This window comes from Cotesia glomerata, linkage group LG1 (genome assembly GCF_020080835.1).
Source record: "Cotesia glomerata isolate CgM1 linkage group LG1, MPM_Cglom_v2.3, whole genome shotgun sequence".
Taxonomy (NCBI): Eukaryota; Metazoa; Arthropoda; class Insecta; order Hymenoptera; family Braconidae; genus Cotesia; species Cotesia glomerata.
The window spans coordinates 11040395-11053467 of record NC_058158.1 but is presented as its reverse complement, the minus strand read 5'-3'; the positions used below and the strand labels follow the sequence as shown (position 1 = coordinate 11053467).

Genomic DNA, 13073 nt, shown 5'->3' with positions numbered 1-13073 from the left:
TTCTAGGGCTTGAAAATAAAATTTTCAAAATCTTGAACGTTAATTTTCATTTAATTACTTTCAATATTAATTAAAATGTTTTATTTCTTCTCTTAACTATTTGTTTTAAATTACGTGCACCATCTGAAGATACTTTAAACAACATGGACCACAATAAAAAAAAATTAAGATATTTTGATTTGTTTTTGATTAGTGTGATCCAGTAGTTACATTTTAAATTAATAAATTTAAAGACATTTCGTTAATGAAAGAATAAATACTGTGATTTTTGTAAATATTATTAAGTTTAAATTAAAATAATACCTCCATTCACAACTAGCATTTATGTATGTATTACATTGTTATTTTTATTTCTTCTTTTTTTAAATGAGTCTTGTTTTTTTTTTTTTTTTTTTTTTTTTTTTTTTTCAAGGCAAAGTATCACTCTAAAAACACCTATGATACATCCATTCAAAAGAACAAAATTAAATATCATTTTTACATATTTTATGCATTTTTTACGTATATATAAATAAATTACAAATCATATTATTATTAACTAATATGATTAGAAGTAATTATTCATCTTTCCTAGTAGTAGCGAATAAATTTAAAAGACAATTAAAATGATAGATAAATTAATGCATTTCACAAATAATACTTAATATTTTATATTACAAGAAAAATAAAACTTTCAAAAGAATATATGAATAAATTTAAGACTCTTTATCCATTACTCTAGTAAATAAAAATATTTTAATTATTACAATGTCTACTACTTGGAGTTTCAGTTGCAGAAGTTCTTTCCAGCCGATATTTTGTGATGTGAATATTATTTTTTTATTAATGTTATGGTTTACAATTTAAAGATTTAAATAATTGGTGTATTAATTTTTAAATTTACATATCAATTCATACCAAACTCATTCAATCGTGTATCTAACTATAAATAAATCGTTTACTAATGCCAGAATATACAGAACTTTGCACTTAATTGTCAATCAATGACAAATCAACCATTCGCATAAATTTTTAAAAAGAAAAAATATTATTTTAAATAATTTTCTGAATAGGCTACTCAATTTTTCTAACACTTAATCTTAGGAAAAATTACACCGAATGAATTTGAAGTCTTAAGAGTAATTATCATTTTAAAACATTTGTTCCAGCGAATGATCGATATAACAACGGACAAAAAATAAATAATGTAATTTAATCACTATAGAGCTAAAAAATGATTTATAAATTAAAACTATCGTCCAAAAGTTGTTTAAGTTCTTTCAGGTGCTGCATTTTACTACCAGTGGCTGGTGAAGCCGCTGTGGGACGTCCGACATACCTAGAAAAATAATTTGGAGTTAATTATTTTATTTATTAAAAATAAATTATTATTATTATTACTGAGAATTTGCAATAAATTTTTAGTGAGATGAATTATTTTTACCATTAATTAAGTGTATTAATTTTAATTTTTTAATAAATTTTACCTCACAGTTCGTGATTTTGATTCAGTAGATTTTTCTGTAATACTTTCTGACTTGGAAGGTGTTTTTGATGAAGAAAATAATCCACTTAACCAACCACCACTACTTTCACTCGAACTTCGGCTACTGCAACATGGCCCAACATTTTTTTTACTTTACTTTATAAATTATTTATACAAATAAAAATAATAAAATTAATTTTTTTTTTAAATAATCCTACTGAATATATTTATTTTAATTTCAATTAATTGTAAACAACAATTTGACTCAATAACATAATAAAATTTTCAAGTAAAAAAAAAAAGAGTAAATCACTTAAGCGAAAACGTGGGCCATGTTTACAGTCAAGTGAAAAATAATTTCATTACACCGTTCATTTAAAATAAAATAACTAACGAGTGTTAAAATATAAAAATAAAAATTTTGTCAACACTTATTACTTAAAATTAACAATAAATAAAAATGACTGCTTAAATTATTATTAAGTTATAATAAGTGTTAACTGAAGAACAATTTTAGTGATTAGTAATCCAAGAAAAAATATTATTTATTTAAAAAATAAACTTACGAAATGTCACGTGAGTTGCTGAGAGCCGTGGAGAATCTCGGTTGAACGTAAGTCCAAGATCCTTGATTCTTAGCTTCTTCTTGAGACCAGATAAGTTCAGCGTTTGGATATTTAGCTGCTTCTTGCTTCACAAGATCGTATGGGAATGGTGAGATCTACAATTAAAATAAATTATCAAAATATAAAATAAAAAGCTGAGTATTGTCTAACATATAAAGTTTTTCGATTTTATAAGCTCTCAGACGAAATAAAAAAAGATAGAATGTTTATTTTTAAAATATTATTAAAAAAATTTGTAAAGGAAAAATTTGAAGTTTTAAATAAAATATTAATGTAAACTATTGTAAAAAGATTTGTAAAATACACGGTAAGAACAAAATGACACTGGATATCATCCCAGATTATACTTAATGATATCTGTGATGAAAAAAAATTTCAGATTGTAGCTAAAAAAATTCAGATTATACTGAGTGATATCTGGATTATACTCATTGTAATCTGGATCATACTCATTGTAATTTGGATTATACTAGCTACTATCTAAAAAATTTTTTCACTCAGTATAATCTGGGATGATATCCAGTGTCATCTTGTTCTTTCCGTATAGCTACTGCTAAACAATAAATTATTATTATTAAAAAAAATAAAAATAGCAAAATAAAAAAAACCATTACCTGTTCTACCCTGGTGATAGCAACCTTATCATCCAACCCTCTCTCAGTCCGTGCTTTTTTAAGGTCATAATAAACCTTTCCAGAGCAGAACAACACTCTCTTAACATTGCTAGGATTTTTAGCAGCAGCTCCATCCTCAGGAATGACTCTCAAGAACTGAGTGTCTTCCGTCATGACATCAAAGCTAGACCTTGCCTCAGGATGACGAAGCAACGATTTAGGAGTCATGATAATCAAAGGCTTCCTGAAAGGTAGAGCAATCTGCCGACGCAAGACATGGAAGTAGTTAGCAGGAGTACTGCAGTTAACAACGATCCAGTTGATGTCATGCAGCTGTCTGACAGCGAACTCCTCGCTCTCAGGCGGGAAGTAGTCTGGGTCATCAGCAGACATCTGCAAGAACCGCTCAAGCCGAGCACTGGAGTGTTCCGGGCCCATACCTTCGAGACCGTGGGGTAGAAGCATAACGATACCAGATTGACGAACCCACTTTGCCTGTCCACTGCTGATGAACTGGTCGATGATACACTGAGCAGTGTTGTTGAAGTCGCCGAACTGAGCTTCCCAGCAGACCAGAGCGTTCGGGTTGGTCATCGAGTAGCCCAGTTCAAATCCAAGAACTCCAAACTCAGACAGCGAGCTATTGCAGACGGTGTAGGGAGCTTGGTCCGGGTATAGGTAGCACAGAGGCCGGTAAGTAGCTTTGTCAACAGTCTGGTGGTGAAGTACGTGGTGCCGGTGAGAGAAGGTGCCTCTCTCTACGTCCTGGCCAGATAATCTCACGTGGATTCCTTCCTTCAGCAATGATCCAAAGGCCATAGCTTCTCCCAGCGCCCAGTCGACTTGCCTGGACTCAATCATCTCCATACGTGCCTTCAAGATTCGCTCGATACCCTTGTGGATAACAAACTCCGCGGCATTTGGTGGTGGTGATGAAAACTTCTTGCCAATGTGGACCAGAGTGTCTTCTTTAATCCCAGTTGGAGATACTTTAAGCGGGTCTTTGCCCTCGAAAAATCCTGACCAGGGAGAGTCCAGCCAATCTTTGTATTTTATGTGAGTTTCTTGGCGAGCATTGGTGTAAGCTTCTTCACAAATTTTTTCGTACTTCTCTTTTACGTCCTTGACTTCCTCTGGGGTGACGACTCCTTCGTCGATCAGTTTCTTCGAGTAGATGTCCAGCCCGGGTGGAGTATTCTTTATTTTACGGTACATGAGTGGCTGGGTGAACATTGGCTCGTCGATTTCATTGTGGCCGTTGCGACGGTAACACACGAGATCAATGACTACGTCTTTGTGGAATGTTGCGCGCCACTCTGCTGCTATCTTGCAGACGTGCATCACTGACTCGGGATCGTCGGAGTTTACGTGGAAAATCGGAGCGTTGACGACTCGGGCGACGTCGGTACAGTATGGAGAGGAGCGCGAGTGTCGCGGGTCAGTTGTGAATCCTATTTGGTTGTTAGCGACGATGTGGATTGTTCCGTGAGTTGTGTAGTCTGGCAAGTCTGACAAGTGCATCGTTTCGAAGACAACACCTTGTCCGCAGAAAGCTGCGTCGCCGTGCAATAGTATGGACATGACCTTAAAATACAAAATTTATGTTATTAAGAGAATAAGAAAATTTTGTCTTAAGGGTAGTCATATTGAGAAATGACCTCGTATCTTGTGAACTATTGACATTTTTAAAGATATAAGCTCATCCCGATATAACACTCATCGAGACCTTTCATTTGAGTACCCACTTGGAATTTTTCATATATTTTATATATTTATATATTTCACAAATACCAAATATATAAAATATATGAAAAATTCCAAGTGGGTACTCAAATGAAAGCTCTTGACGAGTGTAACATCATGATGAGTTTATATCTTTAAAAATATCATAATTAAGAACTGACTTTGCTATCTTGTCAACCAATGATATTTTCAAAGATATAAGCTCACCCCGACATTACACTCATCAATACCTTTCATTTGAGTACCCACATCAATTTTTCATATATTTTATATATTTATGTATATATAAATATATATAAAAAATATATCAAAATTGCATGTTGGTACTCAAATGAAAGCTCTTGATAAGTGTAACATCATGATGAGTTTATATCTTTAAAAATATCATAAGTTGACAAAATACAATATAATTTTTCAATTAATGATATTTTTAAAAATATAAACTCCCCCTGACATTACACTTATCAAGACCTTTCATTTGAGTACCCACATCATTTTTTCATATATATATATATATGAAAAATATATGAAAATGCATGTGGGTATTCAAATGAAAGCTCTTGATGAGCGTAACATCAAGATGAGCTTATATCTTTAAAAATGTCAATAGTTAAAAAATTACAGTACAATTTATCAAAAGTCATTATTTAATAAAGTGACATAGTGGCTGCAAGGTTGCTAGTATTTATCAAGTGTTTTGTTAAAAAAAAAGGAAATGCTTTTTTTGTAATTGTAATAATTAAAAATAAATTACTTTTTTGCCTTCTCCGTCCCCGCGGTAGAATTGCTCAGCACGCGTCTTTCCTTGAACAACGGGATCAACAGCTTCTAAATGAGATGGATTAGCAACGACCGCCAGGCGGATGTTCTTGTTGGTTACACGATTTAAGCGCTCAATGTAAGTTCCCAGGTGGTACTTGACATCTCCAGAACCCTTATAATAATAATAAATTATTTTAATTAAGCTATCATTCAATTTGTATTACCAGTTCAATCTAGACAGTAGACAAGTTTGAACACTTACGTCATCGGCTGCCTCTAATGCTGCGAACTGCGTAAATATCTGATTCAAGGGTTTGCGGCACACGTTTGCTAATACATTCAAACGACCACGATGCGGCATTCCCATCACGATCGACTCAACTCCCAATTCGGTGGACTTGTCAATTACTTGCTTCATCGCTGGAATTAAAATTTCACAACCTTCCAAACCGAATCTCTTCTCTGACGACCATTTACGGGCCAAGAAAGCTTCAAAGCTGTAAAAAAAAAAAAATTATAATTACTATTCAATTTAATAAAGTTCAGAAATTAAAATTAAAATTTGTAAAATTTTATTTTTTATACCCAGTAGCACGGGTAAGACGAGCTAAGATCAAACGTTTCTCATCATTAGTTATCTCCATTATTCCAGGAGTCTCCATTTTTTGACGGATCCAGTTGCACTGCTCCAAAGAGTTGATGAACATGAACTCTACACCAATGTGTCCGCAGTAAGCACCTTCCAAACGGCGAAGGATTTCACGAAGTGGCAAAGACTTCTCTTTACCACCGATGAAAGTTGTTGATGGAAGCTTAAACACGCGGTCCATATCGGTTTCCTCTATTGTAAAAAATAATTTCTTTAATTAAAAAGTTTTTTATAAATTCTAAACATTAATTTTGAAAAATTAAATATAATATAAAATAAATAAAACTATTTTTTTTGATTAATTGACTTTTTTTACGATTGAAATTAATTAGCTTCATTTAATCTTCTTGCGTAGAACTTTTTACCAAGAAATCAATTACTGAACTATTCTTTTCAATGCCATCTGATAATTTATATAATAGCATTGGAATTTTATTTTTTTCTTTGTACGAACAAAAAACACTTAGCAATTAAGTGTAATTTTTTTTTTGATAATTTTTAATTAATAGTTTTATTTATTTCTTATCATATAAATTCTTCAAAATATTATTTTTAACCAATATCATTTATAATAAAATAAAAAATTTTTTTTAGACTTGTTGATACTGAAAATGCTTATTATATTCACGACCGTAATTTTGAAATAATAATACCATAGCAATATAATCTCCTGTAAAAATATAATTAATGTGGATAAATAGTGACATACGTGCATGTTTAATACAGTGAGTAGAATAAAGCATAAAATCATTAGAAAAACAGTAAAAGTGCATATTTGTACATTAAGTGGTTTAATAATTATATAATGCATGACACGTTATAGGAAAGAAAATAAAAAAAATAGAATGAGCTGATGAATATAATGAAGCAGATGTAATTATAAACTTTTCCAGTTTACACATCTTGATCAATAAGGAAAAATAAAAATTAAATCCTACCCACTCACCGATTAATTTTATAAAATTAATATCAAGCAATGGTAGTATTTTATTTTTAAATATTCGACCAGATAGGAATAAGAGTAGATAAAATAAAATAGCCTGTCACCTCAACAACATGGATTTGATATAATTTTCATGGGTAAGTGTCGATCCCATGATGTGAGTCCCAATAAATAGAAACTATTATTTTAAACGAGAAAACTAATTGGGACTTGTTAATTACATACTTTTCATGAGTGCAGCTACTCGATATTGTAGGTCCTGAGAGTAAGTGGTGCGAGGATTCTTTCCTGTGGAAATTAAACTTTTACTAAAAACTATAGGCTTTTTTTTTTTAATTTAAACGCGTAAAAACTGTTTTTGATTCTAAATAAAATTTTTTCTTTGTTGGTATATAATTTAATTTAATTTGTAGAATATAAAATAATTTTTGAAATTATAAAATTAATTTATCTGTTAGGACATCAATTTTTTTTTCTAACAAAACAAAGAAGAAATTTTTTAAAAATATTTTATCATCATTATTGGACTTTAAAACTTGTAGTTATTCTTCTTATAAGGCTCTTAGGTCAATTTAACATAAACGTCACTTGACTCTGATAATAGAAGGCTATTCCGTCTCAATACGTAGGCGGGTCTGCATTATCGCGAATAAAAAATACTTGATATCTTTAAAAAGATAAAAATCTAAATGACTCAGGTCTTAACAAACGATCTTAAAATGATTATGATAATGACATGAATATAATAAAAAAAAATGTACGAAAATGATTCATGTAAATGTAAAAAAAAATACTAAATAAATAAAACAGTCTTTATCGAAAAATGTAATTTGTAAACAAGAGACTAATTAAACTTTCGCAATGTTACAATCTTTAATCAAAAGAATTTGAATTTAATAAAGCATTAGTAATTTAATTATTGAAGATGTTAAAGTCTCTTGTTATAAAAAATTATTAAAAAGTTTTAAATTTATAAATAAAAATAGTTTGATGACGAAATTTACCGACTAGTAAGCTTACCAAATGAATAATAAGAGTACAGTAACTCTTGGGGATGCTTATCATCAAGATCAGCACTGTTGATGCCAAGTGGATCCAATTTAGCGATATGATGCCCTCGGATCTGTCAAATTCATATCGACCATGTCGATTTACTGTGCTTTAGATCCATTATTATCAATTACATATAAAATTTTTTTACAACATAACTTCTTTCAGACATTTTTTGTATTCCTGTATTGTAAATTGTTAATTAATTATTATTATACAAACAGCAAAATTTGCTACTTTGTAGCTCACCTAACACCTCCCACAAGTGGAGCAAAAATTCTGGTTATTTTTATCAAAACCATAAATATTAGTATAAATTTTCAAGCCAAAATTTTTAGTTAAAAAAGCGTTTTTTTAATTCAAGAAAAAGCAAAAAAAAAAAACGAGAAAAGCGTGCAATGTAAAAAATGTGCAACTACAACTAACATGCAAAGCATACACATATATTTGCACACATATTAGAAATGTATATGTGTATACTACCTAATGTTTATGAACAAGTCTCGTACTGTCCTTTTGTTTTTATACAAATGTTACCACGCTCATGAAATTCAAAATTTATTATGTCTAGACACGTTTTTTTTGCTAATGCATTTTCAGTATCAATAATAAAATAATTTAAAGCAATTAATCATTTGAAATTAAAAAAAAAATAAATAAAAAAAACAATGTATATTGTTGTTTTCGGTCTAAGAGTTCAAATAATAATATGAAGGCAGTGAATGGATGATTTAATTTAATTTAAATGAACCCAACTGTTAAATTGGCATAGCCTTCACCTTATTTAATGAATATACCTGACTTAAAATGATATTGATTTATTTTTTCGTATGATGGTTTGATGAAAAACCTTACCAAGCATGTACTGTCGGAGAACAAGTTCAGGTGCCCCTTTGCGGGCTGCGTAATGTGTGTGTACTGCATCGGTTCTCATAATACCAAGGGGATCCAATTCAGCTACTAAATGACCCCGGGCCTAAATTCCATCGAATATAATCCCAATTTTAAAGTCTTGATTTTATTATCTAATTCTACTACAATATTTTATATAATAATAATCTAAACACAGACAATTGTACGCATCTATTTAAAAAAGAATAAAAAAAATGTTTTAGGCTTTAAAAAAATTAATCACATGCAAAAAAAATCCTTATTTTTTTTAAGTTATTTGATAAATATTTTTTAAAAGATAAGAATATTTTAACAAGTTAATTTATGCTAGCATGTGACAAAAATCAATATAAAATTACCGATAATAAAAATGTAAATAGTATATTTAAAATCGTTTACAATTATCACTATAAATAAATTTATGTACTCTTTTTTCAATGTCAGTTGCTTTAGCATGCTTATAAGTCGAATTCATTCTCATGTAATGAAAAGCTATTATGTATTTAATATGTTTAATTAATAAAGTATATTATGAATAGTGTTTGAACTATAAATAACAAATAATATTTATAAAACTATAATAAAACACATAATAGCCTAAAGATAATAAAAATATGACTATTATAAAAGATATAGCAATGATGATTTGCATCATATTTTCATGCAGAGCATTGACCTATTGTTTTACCCCTGATATTAAAAATCGCTGATCAATTTTGTTTACTTTATCATGCTATCGCCATTAAAATAATTAGTAATTATTTACAAGTCGGGTCAGCCCTATTTTGGGCCATAATTAGGTAAAAAAAAACATTTAAAAATTTTTTTTTTATTATGAAAATTAATTTAGCAGATATTTGATAATTTTAAGAAATTTTTTTAACAAATAAATTATGGTAAAAAAAATTATAAAAAAAAAATTGTCATGTAGAAATTTTAAAAAACTAAAAATGCAATTTTTCAAAAATAATTTTTTGAAACAAATTTATTTGTTAAAAAATAATCAAATGATTGCTAACTTTAATGTCATTTTTTTATTCTGCTTGTTTTTACGGCGCATTTATGATAAAAAATGTCGTGAGAGGAAAAAATATAGATTTTGATAGCTTTTTTTGCCTTTAAAAGTTGGAAAAAATTTCTATTTTTAATATATTTTTTTTTTTTTTTGAACAGTACTTAAAAAAAAAGTTGATCAATTTGGTAAAAAAAAATTTAATATGGCCCAGCTTGTAAATAATTACCAAATAATTTTTTATTTAATATTTAAAATTAATTATACCAGTATTTTAATTAGTAATTTTTTAAATTAAATTTTTATTGGGAGGTGCGAAGTGGCCCAGAAATAAATTATTTTTCATAACTCGAGCCGTTCATTTGAAACTTTAATTTATGTAAACATGTTTTTTAAATTATTTATAGAATTATCAAGATGAAATCATCACTTACCTGATAAGATCGAATGATTGCCTGAACAGCTAAGTGATCATCAATAACTTTTTCATTAACAGGGACTTGACCGACTTGAGAACCTCCTCCCAGAGCCGGCAATAGAGATCCAAGTGGCACCTGATTGTAACTCGGCGCTAGAGATGGTGGTGCTTGGTAAGCAAAACCAGGAGTCGCTCCCGCGGTACTATTACGGAAGAATGAATCCCATGACTGTAAAAGGCAATTAATTCACATTAAAATAAAGATTCAAAAAAATAAATAAATAATCTTTTTTAAAATAAAGATTCAATAAAATGTAAATAAGTTCATTTAGTTTTAACATACCACATGAACGCTGCTTGGATCTTGAAGCCATGCGTTGTACATTTCCTCAACATACGAGCTGGAACTTCCATTTAGGAACGGTTCGGTCGCAACTTTACTAGCGAATCTTCGGGCAGGTTCAACACCAACAATAGCTTTCGATGTACGAATTGTTGGGTTGCTGCGGACTAACCATGATGCAAACCTCTCGCCCCCGCAGACACGTGGAGCCAAGGGTGTCAATGAACTAAATACCGCCCGAGCTTTATACATTTTGGCCTGGAACAAAATGACAAATATTTAATTATCATTTTATATTTTTAACACTTACATACATAATATTTTACGTCAGCAAATTTTATCAGTTAGTAGGTTATCTTTTAATAATTACTTAGCCTAGTGTGGTCTATTACTTTCAAAATTTTTATCATTGTATTATTAAATATCTAACAAACGCCAGATTTTATTTACAATAATTTAATGAAAATTAAGAAGGGTTTATATTTTTTCTCTCTCTCGCTCTCTATTGGACAAACGAGAGTATCTCTGTCATACTTGTACAACTTATGGAATCTTAAAACGGATTTTATGCATAAATAAATGAAAATTTTCCAAAAAAGCGCTTCGCTCTTCGATGGATAATTTAATTATTTATCGAAGAGCGAAGCGTTTTTTTTCAAAATTTTATCTTATTCATGAGCAAAACTCGTTTGAAAATCAACTATCAACCGCTCTTAATAATGACAAAGTTAGCCGACGTTTTTAATTTTTTAATTTTTCTTCATTTATTGAATTAGAACTAAAAAACATTTTTAACTTTAGTATTATGATTATTATCTTTGTGAATAATAAATCTTTAATAAAAAGTGAATAAAGTTATTTGGACAGTAGATATGTTGTTGAATAGAAGAAAATTTAGCAAAGATTAAATAATAAAAGTTCAAACCATTACCACAGATACAACCAGAGTAATATTAGATATTATTGCCAAATATAAATCAATACATATCTAATATTTGACATAGCAATTGACTCAGAAGAAAATACAATGTTTTTTATTTGAATTACGCATTATTTTTATCATCTGTTGACTGTCTGGGTTATATATCAACTTGATAATATGAAAATTAATAATTATAATATGATTAGGTCATTGAATTCAATTTTCTTTTATCACTTTGTTATTTTTCATAGCGATAGTTGCATGATATTTTCTTTAAGTTATTGATAACAACAGTTTGCATCGGTTAGACTTGCCGGGTGGTAATTGCCAGTATTTTAATACTTAAAAAATATGTACATATATTTAAAATAGTATTATTTGGTCAATCGCCAAATAAATTGACGTCTCGAATTGACCTTTACTCGCCGTGCTCGTGAACATTGTTACTTCAATACTCATCTCAAAAATAGCTGTCTACATTTTAATCTTAAAAAATAAATGTAGAATGAAATAGTGTTATTTATGACAGTGGAAATATTTGAAGGCTGAATTTTTACATTCATGTCACATGATCAACAAATAGACTTAAAAATTATTTTGTTCTGTTATAATAATGGTAATTATTATCTCACTATCTTAATTACCTTTAAGTGTGAACTGATAAAAAAATTTCCTTGTTTCTTTTTTAATTAATTATAAAATATGGTTTATAAATTTTCTTTCTATTTAATCGATTAAGCGATTGGAAAGTCAAACGATTTTTTTTGCAGTGAAATCACATTCCGCGTAAATGTTATGTGGATAAAATATATCATGGCTTAACCAGGTCAAGTATACACTGTCCGCATGGTATTCCGGCTTGTGTTTAAAACCGAAGATAATATGAATAAAATTTAATATTATAATTAAAAATTAATATCTGAAAATAAATAAAAAAAATTAATTTTATTTAAAAATACCTTTAAAAATATGTTTACCGGCAAATTTAAAAATACCAAATGCACACACACGTGTACGATCAATGTGTGTCTCTAAACTAGGTTATTTTCCGGTTTCATTGGAGATGTGTCAAGGTCTCAGAATAAAATTTAGCATTTTAAAGAATAAATTAACTAAAAGCATCAGCTGTTTTAATTGTTTTGTTGAAAGAAAAATTATTTAAACACTACTATTTAGTGGATAAAGGACATAAACAAGATTAATAGACTGGAGCGACTATTTTTGTCTTGTGCAATAATTTTTACGTAACAGAAAAAATACCTATAATTTAAACTAGTCGAATTATAAAAAGACAATCGTTATTTTATGCGGGAATTTGTTGAGGGTTGTATTTTTAGGTGATTATTAGTTTAAAAATTGTTGAAGACGTACTAATTAATATATACCTGATGTTAAACGATGCAATAATGACAGTCCGACCACCATTTGCAACTCACAGTCACAAACTCACAAGCACGCACAAGTAAGTGGCTGCAATCGTCATATTACAGGTACGCCCGCGCAGTTGCCAAATTGGAATTTTTACTCCCTCTACTTTTGCTGCATTCTGTTCCCGCGCATGTGCTCGGAAAAATTATCTAGGGACTTATTTATTTTCAAATAAATAATTGATTTTTTAAAACTTTATTTTTTGAC

At 29.4% G+C, this 13073-nt stretch overlaps 1 protein-coding gene across 7 annotated transcripts; it reads right to left on the bottom strand.

Annotated features, from left to right (window-relative positions):
* Window positions 1-245: 245 nt before the first annotated feature.
* Window positions 246-12974, bottom strand: LOC123271184 (2-oxoglutarate dehydrogenase, mitochondrial). Of its 7 annotated transcripts, none has more exons than XM_044737426.1 (12): window positions 12824-12974; window positions 10517-10774; window positions 10190-10402; window positions 7823-7925; window positions 7028-7090; window positions 5796-6051; window positions 5473-5707; window positions 5203-5382; window positions 2706-4289; window positions 2032-2186; window positions 1467-1589; window positions 246-1318 (listed from the first exon to the last, which is right to left on the bottom strand). In XM_044737426.1, exons 2-12 carry the CDS (start codon window positions 10766-10768, stop codon window positions 1219-1221), a joined length of 3264 nt encoding a protein of 1087 aa, XP_044593361.1. In that variant the 5' UTR covers window positions 10769-10774; window positions 12824-12974; the 3' UTR covers window positions 246-1218. The 7 variants fall into 7 exon arrangements, with proteins under 7 accessions (XP_044593361.1, XP_044593371.1, XP_044593379.1 ...); XM_044737436.1 differs by having other exon boundaries at window positions 12810-12910; XM_044737444.1 differs by lacking the exons at window positions 7028-7090; window positions 7823-7925 and adding an exon at window positions 8708-8828.
* Between the last annotated feature and the right edge of the window lie 99 nt (window positions 12975-13073).